The 15,883-nt window shown below is 44.1% G+C and overlaps 1 protein-coding gene across 2 annotated transcripts in view; it reads right to left on the bottom strand.

Moving 5' to 3' along the window:
* The window catches only part of INTS14 (integrator complex subunit 14), a 359,639-nt gene extending 344,231 nt beyond the window's left edge, over positions 1 to 15,408 (bottom strand). Inside the window, exon 1 of one of the 2 annotated variants that reach the window (XM_044077983.1) lies at positions 14,698 to 15,408. In XM_044077983.1, the coding sequence (XP_043933918.1) occupies positions 14,698 to 14,919 (222 nt within the window). In that variant the 5' untranslated portion in view covers positions 14,920 to 15,408. The remainder of the gene's footprint in view (positions 1 to 14,697) is intronic. The other variant, XM_044077984.1, reaches the window with a different exon arrangement.
* Positions 15,409 to 15,883: the final 475 nt, after the last annotated feature.

Here is a 15,883-nt window from a genome sequence, read left to right as displayed (position 1 = left end):
GGGCACCATTTGCATTGTCCCCACCTCTTCTCCGTCTCCTCACTGTGGGTTGTCTGGCACCATTTGCATTGTCACCACCCTCAGCAAGTCGCCTATGTCTCCTTATGACAGTTATGGCAGCCCATTGCATTTCTGCTCCGAGTTCAGCTTTTTCAGTTTTCACTTCTAATAGCTTTCTCCTGTCTTGCAGTGTCTCTTGAGAGAAAGATCCTGCACTGCTGTTTGCAGAGATTTAAGTGCTGGGCTGGGCTACTACTCTGTTCCTCCCCCTTATGTAAGTCTTACACTACTCAGAATGTGCTCATTTGCTATGTGACAGTGGGATTCAGTATCCTAACACTCATTTACATCAGATTGCCTACTAATGCTTAGTTACATGTCTTAGACTCAGCTTCCCCCCTTAGCCACCACTAAACAGTGGCCATGTTGTTTTTGGTCTGCTGGTCCCTGCATTGTAAATCCATGTATTGCATAAAATCCACATTTGCAGGTTTATAACCTTCATTTTTATGTTTTATATAGCGCAGCCCGTTTGCGCGGGGCTGCACTGCGTTTAAACATCGGCGATCGCCGAAAAAAAAACATTTATTTCTCAAATTTGCATCGGGGTACCTTGCCAGTGGCCACATATTTGGCCATTGACATGCTGCCTGACACATATGCACCCTTTATTTGGAGCTGACATGGCTCCATTGTGTTATTTAGAAACGCACTCAGTTGTCAACTGAGTACATTTCGCAGCTAAAACGCTCTTACATCGGCTGGTTTGCTGCGGATCGCTAATCTACCTCATTTGCATGCCTTTCGGCTGCAAGTGAGGTGATTAGCATATCCACGCCCACTCCATGTAAGAGATGTTTTAGCTGGTCTCTTACATGGAATTTCGGGCTGTTCCTGGATCGCGAGGGCTGCATGGAGTCTTACACTACTCGGACTCTGTGCAAGCCTTCGTGAATCCTGCCCATAAACTTTTGAAAATGTTGACTAAAAAAGAACTGGTACAGAGCTCTGCCATTTGCAGTTTGCACCATTACAACAGTGCAGGAGAACACATGTTAAATGATAAGCTCCACAGTCACAGCATCTTCAACTGAACTGAAAGTGTACTAATCCACTCCAATCCAAAGAAACTGTGCATCTCTTCAAATGTTGCCCAGTACTCCAAGTGCCATGAAATAATCAGACTGACAGACACAAGTGTAAGTGTGATTAGTGCATTAAAGTTTATTTTCTCAAGACAGGAGATATCTTCTGCCTTCATATCTGACAATGGTCTGCAATACACAAGTCAGAAATTCAGAATTCAAATATACAATATCCATTCTCAGCTGTCAGCAATCCAATGTGCTAGTGGACAGAACTAGCCAAATAATGAATAATCCAACGAAAAGTAGTAATGGCAAAAGTTACAAAGGTTGCCATTTGCAATTATGGAACACTGGAATAATTCATTGTAGGGATTCAATTTATCACCATCTCAATTATTAATAGGCAGAAAGCTGAAAAGAAAACTACCTACTTCACTGCCCGTACCTGAAAATAAATGCAGAATAAAGAAATGTTTGTAAAGAAATCGAGAGACAGAAATACTATACAACAGAAACTGTAGAGGACTACCAAATTTACAACTTAGTGCAAGAACATAAAGCCATGAAAAAGGCCACAGCCTGAAGCTATAGTTGCTCATAATAAAGTCAAACCACAATTATACAGAAGGTGGAAAGCTGTATAGGAGGAATCACATCTCTACAACAGTCAAATTTCCATAATGGACAGTAACTAAAATTATCGAGTAAAGTAACAAAATCACCGATTGCTTAGACAGAGTCCTCAAGTAGTGTCTGGAAGTAAAACTGTAGCGTTACAAGAAATGTCAAAAGAAAGTTCAGAGGTCTAACAGAACTATAGAGAAACCAGAGAGGACTGTTGCAGAGTTAAAATGTATTGCAACAACTGAAAAGTTGTACATATTAATGCACTCTGGATGCATACATATTATATTTAAAGTAAGAATATCATGACATGTTTAGTATAATGTCATTGCAGACCACATCCTCATAGTCTCCATTTTACATACTTGCCATCCAGACCCCACTCTTGGTAGACCAGGAAAGTTCCTTGACTAAACACAGCTACTTGTCTCAGAGATACAACAGTACTTTCCTGGGTCAGACGGAGTCCCTGATGGATTGCCATCTGGACCAGTAGAGTGCTTTAATCAAACACAGCCACCTGTCTCTCAGGCTCAGCATTGCTTTGTTGGGTGATATGTCAGCTTGGTACCCAGTACAAAATCTATTCCAAGTGGACTGCTTGGTGGAACAATGAAATGCAGGGAAGTGTGACAGTTGGGTCTGCAGACTGCCTGGACAAGACAAAGCCATCTGTGTACAAGAGCAAGCAATCTTGTCCTAGCTGGAGTACCAACTGGTACAGGTAAAGTCCCAAGTGAACAGCCTCCTGAACCAGCAAAGTGGCTTGACAAGGCACAGCTATCAAAGGTGTGGACAGGTAGGTAGAGTGCTAATCAGATTGGTAAAATGCTGGGTGGAGAGCAAGGTGAACCAGTAAAATGTTTTGTGGAATGCTGGCAGTATTGGCACAGACTATGTACCAGGCTGAATGTTGGCTGGCACACCACAGAACAAGTGCCATGGCAGGTGGAGTGCTAGATGGAATGCTGACTAACACACTGGAAGAGTATTCCATCCAGCACTCCTTTTGGTGCTCCACTCCTGGTAATGGTCTGGACTAGCACAAAATTACTTTAACCCTACCGATGAATTGGGTTGAATAGACAGTTGGCAGCAGCACCAACTGACTGCTGCTAGCTATCCCTTTCAGTAACCTTATGCTAAAACACACGTCATAATGTAAATGTATCTGAAGTCATAACATGCTTGCATATACAATTATGAACAGCTAGCTTTCTTACTGCAGAGAACGTCTCAAAATAATACATTACCATGACATGGATGGCACCCCTGAGTGCTTAAAATTAAATTGCACCTCCTACTTGAATTACTAAACATACTTAACATCTTTGTAGCACGCACAAACAATCTGGACAAAGCCAAAAATAAAGGGTGGAGGTGGAATAAAGGCCAAAAAATAAAGAGACATTTTAAAAATTGCTCTTATAAACTTAGAAAATTGCTAGGATAAAAGGTGTTGTGTTAGCAAGCATTTTCTGAAAGATATGAAATATGAACTCAAATGTCTGTCATTACTTAGTGACTTCATCTTCAATGATTTGTCAGAAAAAAAAACAAAATTTTATGAAGAGCAGACCAAAAACATGAGGCAAAAATCTAAACAGTTGAGAGATATGGGACTACGGTTTACTTTTAGATGTGGTACAGGCTGTCCGTTACATGCTGCATTTCTATTACTTTATGTGATGGAGAACCTTTTAGGCTCAGCGTGTCAAAAATTCGGAAAATGCCCATTTTGACTCTGCTGGTGTGTTACCCCCCCCCCAAAAAGAGAACAATTCTTACATATTCATTTATTTAAATAAATACAATCCAATTATGCCTGCTGCTGTATATTATAAAAGTAAAAGAAAAATCAGTGACTTACAATAGAGAAAACGATACGCACACTGATAACTGGGCTTAAAATAGTGCACCAAAAATTACCCTACTTTTAACAGTAATTTTCAATTGAACTGAACAAAATATGGAACACATTGCATTTGATCTGATTAACATCAATTAATAACTTTTTTGTGGCTGAGTTTTAATAAATAAGTGCAGGGTTGCACATTTCTTGCATTTTTGCTCATTCAGTTTCTTTGGTAACTTGGGTGTTGGTGAACACTGGTGTGTCACCCAAAAAGTACAGTTTTGTACCTACCATAAATGTAGATGTTCGAGGATCTCCATTGCTGCAGTCCTGACAAATGGGTACTCCGCTGCCCACCATCGGCCCGAATACCAAAGGGCTAGAACTGGCGTCGGTCACGGGCGCCTGAGACTGACGTAAGTACTTGTCAGTACAAATGCGCATGACCAACGCCATAACCTCAGTCTTTCTTGCCTCAGACGGCAGAATGCAAAAAAAAAAAAAAAAAAAAGAAAACACCACCCAAAAAACCCCAATGTAAAAAGAAAAAGGGGGAAGGAGGGAGCAACGGAAAAAGGGAGGCTGGCCAACTAAATAGCAGGAGGAGCTGCAGACATGCCCTGTAAGACTGCAGTGGCAAACCCAGCCCTAGACCTAGAATAAAGAGGCAAATGATAATGCTTTGTAAAGGTATGTACAGAACTCCAAGTAGCTGCCTCTAGAATGTCTTTCGTAGCTACCCCTCTCAAAAAAGCAGTAGAGGTGGCCGTAGCCCTAGTAGAATGAGGCCTGATCCCAACTGGAACCTCCTTACCATGATGAGAGTAACAAAAAGCAATACAATGGCCGATCCACTTGGAAATAGTTTGTTTGAGACAGCTTTCCCACTTGAAGCCACAGCAAACTAAACAAATAACTGTTGAGATCTCCGAACTCATTGGTTCTGAACAAATAATACCGAACTGCCTATGCACATCCAAAGAATGCAAAACTCTTTCCCTTCATTTTGGGGTTAGCATAAAAAGTAGGCAAATGTATAGATTGGTTCAATGCCACATTAGAAACTACCTTAGGCAGAAAAGTAGGATTAGTACGCAAGGAAAGGTTCCACTGCCATGAGAGCCTGTAATTCAGACACCCTTCTAGCAGAAGTAACAGCCAATAAAAAAGCAGTCTTCCAGGACAACAACTTCAATTCAGCCGTAGCTGCAGGTTCAAAAGGAGGCAGAGTCAGCTTTTCCAAAACAAAATTAAGATCCCAGGCAGGAGTAGGAGCCCGTCGTGGGGGTCTTATATTCTGTGCCCCTCTAAGAAACTGTTTAAGCAAAGGTTGTGAAAATAAAGGAGGATCACCATCATAGTGAGCAGAAATAGCTGCAGCATGCACTTTTATAGAAGAGAAGGACAAACCCTTGTCCAGTAACATAGTCAAATATTGCAAAGTACAACTCAAATTAGGCAACGTGACATCAAGGCCTTTAGCTGAACTCCAAAGAAAAAATCTCTTCCATTTATCAGCATAAACTTTCCGAGTACTAGGACGCCTGGCTTCCAAAAGGACATCCAAAACGTGTTGAGGGAGCTGAAGGCCCTCATCCCAACTGAATGCGCCAGGCTGTCAGATGTAGGGATTGCACCCTGACATTGAGAAAATGATTGATGTTCTTCGTCTCCCATTGCTGCAGTCCTTACATATGGGTATTCCGCTGTCCACCATCGGCCCGAACACCAAAGGGCTAGAACCGGCGTCGGTCATCGGCGCCCGAGACTGACGTCAGTACGTGCCAGTACAAATGCGCATGACCGACGCCATAACCTCAGTCTTTCTGCCGTGGTCCTAAGCAGAAGCAGCATTTGCAAGTGCCGCTGCGTTCTGGAATTGTCGGTTTTCGAGTTTCAGACCGAGACCAAGTTGGCTAAATACCCGTGGGACACTTTTGTCTTTTCTTGCCTCAGTATTGCCGGATGTCAGAAAAAGTTAATAACTGTATTTCTTGTGGGGAAACAGATTCCTCATAGGGATTACCATTCACTCTGCATTCCTTGTTTGGGGCCTGAGCACGACGTTGTTGGGTGTCGCTTTTGTGCTACTTTTAACAAGCGCACTATTAAACGTCGGTTAGACTGTGCTAGGCTGGTGTTTGGTAAACGTAATTACAACATGCCGCGGATTCTCCGACGACTGGTTCTTCTAAGAAACGCAAGGAAAAGTCTTTGCGGTCCAAACAGGATGAGTCGTCCACTCCGGACACCGGTTCTGTAGAACCGCTGGCTACTTCAGCGGCTCCTTCGGAAAGTTTACCTGAGTCTCAAGGGGAGCCTTTGTTACTACAGGAAGTGGCTTCTCCTGTGTTAGGCCAGGCTGAGGGTGCTTCTCTGATGTCAGTGGTTCCCTCCCTCATAGGGTAGTTAGGCCTCCTCCTTCTCAAAGCAAAGCCCATTCTAAGTCTAAGTCTGCCCCTGCTGGTGCTAGTCCCCAGGGTCCAGCTCCTAGGAAGCACATGTTAAAGATGGCTGAAGATTTGATTACTTTAATTAGGGGTTCTATGCCCCCCCCCCTGCGAAGAGGCCCAGGGTAGAGACAGAGTTGGAGGGTTTGGTTCAGTCTTCCAATGAGTCAGATTCCTCTGTAGAAGAACTTCAGGATTTCCTCCCTATTCTGATTCGGAGGCTGAGGACACTACTCCTCTAAGGCCCCTCCAGAAGATTTTTCTTTCTCTGAGACTTTGCATTCCATGAGGGAACATTTCAAATGGGAGGGCCAGGATTATTCTGATTCTCGTAAAAGGCTAAGAGAATTCTTGTTTTTGCCTCAGCATAGGCCCTTGGCTATTCCCCCTGTACTAGATGTTGTTCAGGATGTATTTTCTGAGGCTGCCCTTAACCCAGATTCTCTGCCTCCTGCCCCGGTTAAACCAGATAGACACTACAGGGTTCCGGAAGCTCACAAGTACTTATATAAGAGTCCTAGGGCTGATCCAGAAACTATTACTCATGGCCCCAAAGGTGTTAGAGCTTCTGTGGTTAGGAATCCAGTTCCTCTGGACAAGGATGCTAGGGCCCTGGATAGGTGGGGTAAGAAACTGTATACCTCTTCTACTTTGGCTATGAGAGCTTTAAATTGTCAGTTTCATATGCTCAGGTATCAAAATTATTTGCTGGGCCAATTGAAATGTAAAGTAGATGCTTTAGCTGAAGGTATTGAATGTAAGGAGCTTCAGGATTTAGTGCATGCTTCAGACCAAGTTGGTAAGCATTCTTTGCAGTGTGGTTTTGATGCTTTACAGGCTTCTTCCAGGGTGGCTGCTACTAGTTCAGTTGTTCGCAGGCATGCCTGGCTTAAAGATCAGACCTTGTCAGAGCATGTTAAGGCTCGAATTATGGATGCTCCTCTACAATCTGATGTTCTTTTTGGTCCTCCAGTAGAATCAGTTTTGAAAAACATGGAGGAAAAGCTAAGTCTATGCAGACAGTTAAGGACTTTTACAGGTTCAGCCCCTAAGTTCAGTAGGAATTGGCCTGCTAAGGGATGGTCTTTCCCTCTCGGATTATCAATCTAGGGGCAGGTCGAGGGGTAGAGGTAGGGCTTCCTCTCAGGGCCCTGTTACTTCTATGTCTTTGAGTTCTGCTACCCCGTCTGCTGGGGAGGGCAGGGGTCAGTCCTTTCGGAAACAGACCCAATGACCCGTGTCTTCAGCTGCCGGACTCTGCCTTGCTGGCAGCTCCTCTAGGAGGAAAACTGGGACTTTTCAAAAGGAATTGGCATTTGGTTACCCAAGACAAATGGGTATTGGACATAATAAAGCGAGGCTACAAATTTTATTTTCACACATTCCCTCCTTTCAAAGGTATGCCGGATGTGCCTCATCAGCAAAGACTGGAAGCACAGACACAAATTTCTTCTCTGCTTCAGTTGGGAGCAATACAGGAAGTACCTTCTGCAGAAAGAGGCACAGGGATTTATTCCGCCTTTTCTTAGTGCCAAAGAAAGGAAATACTTGGAGACCAATTCTGGATTTGTCCATTCTAGACACCTTCTGGAAATTCCAAAATTCAAGATGTTAACACTGCAACAGCTGTTACCTATGCTGGGCAAAGATCACTGGATGGTGACTCTGGATCTCAAATAGGCCTATCTTCACATTCCTATCAGGCCCAGTTGCAGGAAATTCCTGAGATTTCGGAATGGGAATTTGCATTATCAGTTCTCTGCATTGCCCTTTGGCTTGTCTACTGCGCCCAGGGTATTCACAAAAGTCCTGGCTCCAGTAATAGCTTTTCTCAGACTAACAGGAATTCAAATTTATCCTTATCTGGACGACTGTTTGATTCTGGCTCAAGGCAAGCACAAACCTCTTCAACATCTGCAGTATGTAATGACAGTTCTAAGATGCCTAGGGTATTCTGTGAACGAAATAAAGTCCAGTCTAGTACCCTCACAAGAGATGTGTTTTCTGGGTGTGAGACTGAATACAGCTGCTCAGATGGCATTTCTTACCCCGGACAAGCAAAGAAATCTTCACCTATACTTCCAACAGCTATCAGTACTGTCCAGGCTGACTGCAAGGACAGTCCTTCAAGCCTTGGGGTTCATGGCATCTTGCATACTAGTACTTCCCAATGCCAAACTGCATATGAGGAAGCTACAATGGTATCTCAAAAGCGTTTGGACTCAACACAGCCATGATTTGGACACTGTCATTCGGATTCTACCTTGCATTCAGAAAGAATTTCTGTGGTGGGCTCAGGAATGTCACCTAAACAAGGGGCTCTCTGTGACCCAACCAGAGGCAAGTCAGATATTGACGACAGACGCCTCGGAGTCGGCCTGGGGAGCTCATTTCAGAGGAAAATGGATTCAAGACCTTTGGCCCCAGAGCTACTTCACTTGCATATCAACATGAAAGAGATGCTGGCAGTTCAATTTGCTTTGGAAGGATTCAAGAGCCTACTTCAACCAGGACTGGTGTTGATTCAAACAGACAACACAACTGTCATGTGGTACATCAACAAGCAAGGGGGAACTCATTCTTACCCTCTTTGCAGACAAGCAATGCTGTTATGGGAAACTGCTTTGAATCTGCACATCACTCTTCGAGCACAGTTTCTGCCAGGAGCACAAAATTCTTTAGCAGATGTTCTGAGCAGACAGATTGTGGATCCTCACGAATGGAAATTGGACCCTCAGGTATTTCTTCAGTTGACCATGGCTTGGGGAACTCCAGACATAGATCTGTTCGCTTCTCCTCTGAATTTCCAACTGCCACTGTTTTGCACAAGGCTATTTCATCCAAAAACCTGGAAAATAGATGCACTATCCTTCAGTTGGAGCAACCTTCACGTATGCTTTTCCTCCTTTGCCTCTTCTTCCAAAGGTGCTGTTGAAAGTCAGGAGGGACAAACTTCGCATGATCCTTATAGCACCGGATTGGCCTCGTCAGCATTGGTACCCTCTGTTGAGGAGCTTAATTCATGGAACACCTTGGCCATTACCACAGATTCCTCACTTATTGTCTCAGGAAAACAATCATTTTCTCAATGTCAGGTGCAATCCCTACACCTGACAGCCTGGCATTCTGTTTTAGAGAAGGAGGACCTTCAGCTCCCTCAACAAGTTTTGATGTTATTTTGGAAGCCAGGCATCCTAGTACTCAAAAGTTTATGCTGGTAAATGGAAGAGATTTTTCTTTGGAGTTCAGCTAAAGGCTTTGATGTCAAATTGCCTAATTTGAGTTGTACATTGCAATATTTGACTATTTTATTGGACAAGGGTTTGTCCTTCTCTTTGTAAAAGTGCATGCTGCAGCTATTTCTGCTCACTATGATTGTGACCCTCCTTTATTTTCACATCCATTGGTTAAACAGTTTCTTAGAGGGGCAAAGAATATAAGACCCCACGGAGGGCTCCTACTCCTACCTGGGATCTTAATTTTGTTTTGGAAAAGCTGACTCTGCCTCCTTTTGAACCTGCAGCTACAGCTGAATTGCAGTTGTTGTCTTGGAAGACTGCTTTTTTATTGGCTGTTACTTCTGCTAGAAGGGTATCTGAATTACAGGCCCTCATGGCAGTGGAACCTTTTCTGATTTTTCACAATGACAGAGTTTCCTTACGTACTAATCCTACTTTTCTGCCTAAAGTGATTTCTAATGTGGCATTGAGCCAATCTATACATTTGCCTACTTTTTATGCTAACCCCCAAAATGAAGGGGAAAATGTTTTGCATTCTTTGGATGTACATAGGCAGTTAAGGTATTATTTGAGCAGAACCAAAGAGTTCAGAAGATCTCAACAATTATTTGTTTCGTTTGCTTTGACTTCACGAGGGAAGGCGGTCTCGAAACAGACTATTTCCAAGTGGATTGGCCATTGTATTGCTTTTTGTTACTCTCATCATGGCAAGGATGTTCCAGTTGGGATCAGGCCTCATTCTACTAGGGCTACGGCCACCTCTACTGCTTTTTTGAGAGGAGTAGCTACTAAAGACATTCTAGAGGCAGCTACTTGGGAGTTCTGTACATACCTTTACAAAGCATTATCATTTACCTCTTTATTCTAGGTCTAGGGCTGGGTTTGCCACTGCAATCTTACAGGGCACGTTAGCAGCCCCTGATGCTATTTAGTTGGCCAGCCTCCCTTTTTTCCGTTGCTCTGGGATTCTACCCATATGTAAGGACTGCAGCAATGGGAGACGAAGAACATAGTACAGTTTTGTACCTACCATAAATGTAGATGTTCGAGGATCTCCATTGCTGCAGTCCAATTTTCCCTCCCTCCTTCCCCCTTTTTAGGTTGGGGTTTGGGTGGTGTTTTTTGCATTCTGACGTCTGAGGCAAGAAAGACTGAGGTTATGGCGTCGGTCATGCGCATTTGTACTGGCACGTACTAACGTCAGTCTCGGGCGCCGATGACCGACGCCGGTTCTAGCCCTTTGGTATTCGGGCCGATGGTGGACAGCGGAATACCCATATGTAAGGACTGCAGCAATGGAGATCCTCGAACATCTACATTTATGGTAGGTACAAAACTGTACTTTTTCTTGAGACAATAAGTGAGGAATCCGCGGTAATGGCCAAGGCGTCCCGTGAATTAGGCTCCTCAGCAGAGGGTACTAATGTTGACGAGGCCAATCCGGCGCTATAAGGATCATGCAAGGTTTGTCCCGACTTTCAACAGGACCTGTGGAAGAAGAGGCAGAGGAGGAAAGGCATACACGTGAAGGTTGCTCCAACTGAAGGATAGTGCATCTATTTTCCAGGCTTTCGGATGAAACAGCCTTGTGCAAAACAGAGGCAGTTGGGAATTCAGAGGAGAAGCGAACAGATCTATGTCTGGAGTTCCCCAAGCCATGGTCAACTGACGAAACACCTGAGGATCCAACTTCCATTCGTGAGGATCCACCATCTGTCTGCTCAGAACATCTGCTAACGAATTTTGTGCTCCTGGCAGAAACTGTGCTCGAAGAGTGATGTGCAGATCCAAAGCAGTTTCCCATAACAGCATTGCTTGTCTGCAAAGAGGGTAAGAATGAGTACCCCCCTGCTTGTTGATGTACCACATGACAGTTGTGTTGTCTGTTCGAATCAACACCAGTCCCGGTCGAAGTAGATGCTTGAATGCTTTTAAGGCAAATTGAACCGCCAGCATCTCCTTCATGTTGATATGCAAGTGAAGCAACTCCGGGGGCCAAAGGTCTTGAATCCATTTTCCTTTGAAATGAGCTCCCCAGGCTGACTCCGAGGCGTCTGTTGTTAGTATCTGACTTGCCTCCGGTTGGGTCACAGAGAGTCCCTTGTTTAGGTGACATTCCTGAGCCCACCACACAAATTCTTTCTGAATGCAAGGGAGAAACCGAATGACAGTATCCAAATCGTGGCTGTGTTGAGTCCAAACGCTTTTGAGATACCACTGTAGCTTCCTCATATGCAGTTTGGCATTGGGAAGTACTAGAATGCAAGATGCCATGAACCCCAAGGCTTGAAGGACTGTCCTTGCAGTCAGCCTGGACATTACGGATAGCTGTTGGAAGTATAGGTGAAGATTTCTTTGTTTGTCCGGGTAAGAGATGCCATCTGAGTAGCTGTATTCAGTCTCACACCCAGAAAACACATCTCCTGTGAGGGTACTAGACTGGACTTTATTTCGTTCACAGAATACCCTAGGCATCTGAAAACTGTCATCACAAACTGCAGATGTCGAAGAAGTTCGTGCTTGCCCTGAGCCAGTATCAAACAATCGTCCAGATAAGGATAAATTTGAATTCCTTAGCCGAGAAAAGCTATTACTGGAGCCAGGACTTTTGTGAATACCCTGGGCAGTAGATAAGCCAAAGGGCAATGCAGAGAACTGAAAATGCAAATCCCCAGTCCGAAACCTCAGGAATTTCCTGCAACTGGGCCTGATAGGAATGTGAAGATAGGCCTCCTTGAGATCCAAAGTCACCATCCAGTGATCTCTGCCTAGCATAGGCAACAGCTGCTGCAGTGTCAACATCTTGAATTTCGGAATTTCCAGAAAGGTGTTTAGAATGGATAAATCCAGAATGGGCCTCCAAGTATTTCCCTTCTTTGGCACTAAGAAAAGACGGGAATAAAACCCCGTGCCTCTGTCCACAGAAGGAACTGCCTGTATTGCTCCCAACCAGAGCAAAGAAAAAAATCTGTGCCTGCGCTTCCAGTCTTTGCTGACGAGGCACATCCGGCATACCTTTGAAAGGAGTGAATGTGTGAAAATAAAACTTGTAGCCTTGAGTTATAATGTCCAATACCCATTTGTCTTGGGTAACCAAATGCCAATTCCCTTTGAAAAGTCCCAGTTTTCCCCCTAGAGGAGCTGCCAGCAAAGCAGAGTCCGGCAGCTGAAGACACAGGTCATTGGGACTGCTTCCGAAAGGACTGACCCCTGCCCACCCCAGCAGAAGGGGTAAAAGAATTCAAAGGCCTAGAAGTAACAGGGCCCTGAGAAGAAGCCCTACCTCTACCACTCGACCTGCCCCTAGAATGAAAATCCAAGAGGGAAAAGACCAACCCTAGCAGGCCAATTCCTACTGAACTTAGGGGCTGAACCTGTAAGAAGTCCTTTACCGCCTGCATAGACTTAGCTTTTTCCTCCATTTTTTCAAAACTGATTCCACTGGAGGGCCAAAAGAACATCAGATTGCAAAGGAGCATCCATAATGCGAGCCTTAACATGCTCTGACAAGGACTGATCTCTAAGCCAGGCATGTCTGCGAACAACAGAACTAGTAGCAGCCACCCTGGAAGAAGCTTGTAAAGCATCAAAACCACACTGCAGAGAATGCTTACCAACCTGGTCTGAAGCATGCACTAAATCCTGAAGCTCCTTACAGTCAACACCTTCAGACAAAGCATCCACTTTACATTTCAATTGACTTAGCAAATAATTCTGATACCTGAGCATATGAAATTGACAATTCAAAGCTCTCATAGCCAAAGTAGAAGAGGTATACAGTTTTTTACCCCACCTATCCAGGGCCCTAGCATCCTTGTCCAGAGGAACCGGATTCTTAACCACAGAAGCCTTAACACTTTTGGGGCCTTGAGAAATAGTTTCTGGATCAGCCCTAGGACTCTTATACAAGTACTTGTGAGCTTCCGGAACCCTGTAGTATCTATCTGGTTTAACTTGGGCAGGGGGCAGAGAATCTGGGTTAAGGGCAGCCTCAGAAAAAACATCCTGAACAACATCCAGTACAGGGGGAATAGCCAAAGGCCTGTGCTGAGGTAAAAACAAGAATTCTCTCAGCCTTTTACGAGAATCAGAATAATCCTGGCCATCCCACTGGAAATGTTCCCTCATGGAATGCAAAGTTTCACAGAAAGAAAAATCTTCTGGAGGGGACGCAGAGGGAGTAGCGTCCTCAGCCTCCGAATCAGAATAGGGACGGAAATCCTGAAGCTCTTCCACAGAGAAATCTGACTCATTGGAAGACTGAACCAGACCCTCCAACTCTGTGTCTATCCTGGGCCGCTTCACAGGGGGGGGCATGGAACCCCTAATTAAAGTAATCAAATCTTCAGCCATCTTTAACATGTGCTTCCTAGGAGCTGGACCCTGGGGATTAGCACCAGCAGGGATAGACTTAGATTTAGAATGGCCCTTGCCCTGAGAAGGAGGAGGTCTAACTACCCTATGAGGGGAGGAAGCCACCGACAACAAAGAAGCACCCTCAGCCTGGCCTAACACAGGAGAAGCCACTTCCTGTAGTAACAAAGGCTCCCCTAGACACACTGGTAAACTGTCAGAAGGAGCCACTGAAGCAGTCAGTGGTTCCACAGAACCGACGTCCGGAGTGGACGCCTCATCCTGTTTGGACCGCAAAGACTTATCTTTGCGCTTCTTAAAAGAACCAGTCGGAGAATCCGACGGCATGGTATAATTACAACGTTTACCAAACACCAGCCTAGCACAGTCCAACCGACGTTTAATAGTACGCTTGTTAAAAGTAGCACAAAAGCGACACCCAACAACGTCGTGCTCAGGCCCTAAACAAGGAATGCAGAGTGAATGGTAATCCCTATGAGGAATCTGTTTCCCACAAGAAATACAGTTATTAACTTTTTCTGACATCTGGCAAAACTGAGGCAAGAAAAAGACAAAAAATGTCCCCAACAGGGTACTTAGCCAACTTGGTATCCGCTCTGAAACTCGAAAACCGACAGTTCCAGAACGCCGAACGGCACTTGCAAAAACTGCTTCTGCTGAGGACCATGCGGCAAGAAAGACTAAGGTTATGGCGTCGGTCATGCGCATTTGTACTGACAAGTACTTACGTCAGTCTCAGGCGCCCGTGACCGACGCCAGTTCTAGCCCTTTGGTATTCGGGCCGATGGTGGGCAGCGGAGTACCCATTTGTCAGGACTGCAGCAATGGGAGACGACGAACATCGTTGTGGTGTGGTAATCGGAGCAACCTGGATGCATCTGTCAGTACAGTGTATCTGATCCTAATTACACAGCTTTTCTCAAATTTAATAGCATATACTATGCACACATTTTATTAAAGCACAATCTGCAATTCGTGAACGAGATCCTTGCCAAACTACACAGGCTAGTTTACTTTCCAGTAACACAACGTTGATATGCATTTTCATAAATTAGTTTATTCATTACCTGAAGTGTATTGTAATCTCGTGTAAAAGGCACCATTAACTCCCACAGAGATGAAAATGCCACTAGAGCAGTGAATTCCAGTTTATAGTTGGTAGCCATATGTTCCAAAAGCATGGTCAACCCATGTATAGCTAGATGTTTGCGCTGGTATTCTTCTGTCCCATCTACAGCAACAGGCCTTGCCATTGACAGCGAAACATCCATCAAAATTACAGTGGGCATGGTGACTTTCAGTTTTTCCAAACCCAAATGTCCATCAGCTGTACCAAAACACACCTCCGCCTTCGCTAAACAAACAAACAAAAAAGTACTAAACTTCTCGTGTCACGTCACTAGGTTCTGACGTCTTTTATCCTCGCCTTTTCCCCCAAATGGTTTTGAGTAGGAAATACTGAAAGTGGACTGGAAGTACTGTTTCAGTGTTACATTTTTAAATATTATTATTGTTATTATTATAGTTGTCCAAGACGTGACAGCAGTATATTTTAGTTATGAAATATAAAACTATGCATATTACATATTTTGCGTTCCGCTTCTTTTTAAGACTACAGCTCGATGTCATAGAATTTAGTGCGGTTGTAGCATAATGCTCTTAAAGGCAGTCCGGCCGGGCAGTAAGAAATCCCGCCCACAGCCCTCTTTATCGCAGCTAAATGGGCGACAGCAATGTCAGTGAAACTCGCTCACGTGTACTGTCCGTGCTTGTCAATGTAATGACAGTTTCAGAGTACCAACATAAAAAATAGAAAATAAGTAGTCACCGTCGACAACACACGCTCAGCAATAGAAAATACTAGATATAACTAGCTTAAATAATGTTACGAAACATGCTGTAAATGTCTGTAAATGTAATGACAGTTATTCAGTACTAAAATGCAAATAGAATTTTGAAGTTTGTGCAGCTGTCTAGTCGCTTTATAAAGCAGTCACGTGCAATACTACTACTGTACGATGCCACGGCAGGGAACGTCCTGCAGCTGTCCTGCTTTACACACCAGTTAAGCTGAAAGAAAAGTACAGTATGATGTCACCAGCATGCTTCTGAATTGTGCAGACTCTCATTAAGCCATAATAACCCTTTCCACTCTTCCTTGGTTAAAAAAAACTTCCATTGTTATAATCAAATGTTATGTTGTATAATAACTATTGTTTATTAATGTTTTTATCTATAAAAGATACTTTTTTA

The sequence above is a fragment of the Protopterus annectens genome, chromosome 7.part0, assembly GCF_019279795.1.
Source record: "Protopterus annectens isolate FY-2018-M chromosome 7.part0, PAN1.0, whole genome shotgun sequence".
NCBI lineage: Eukaryota > Metazoa > Chordata > Ceratodontiformes > Protopteridae > Protopterus > Protopterus annectens.
Note: the sequence above shows the minus strand (reverse complement) of the source record. Positions and strands in the feature narration are given on the sequence as shown.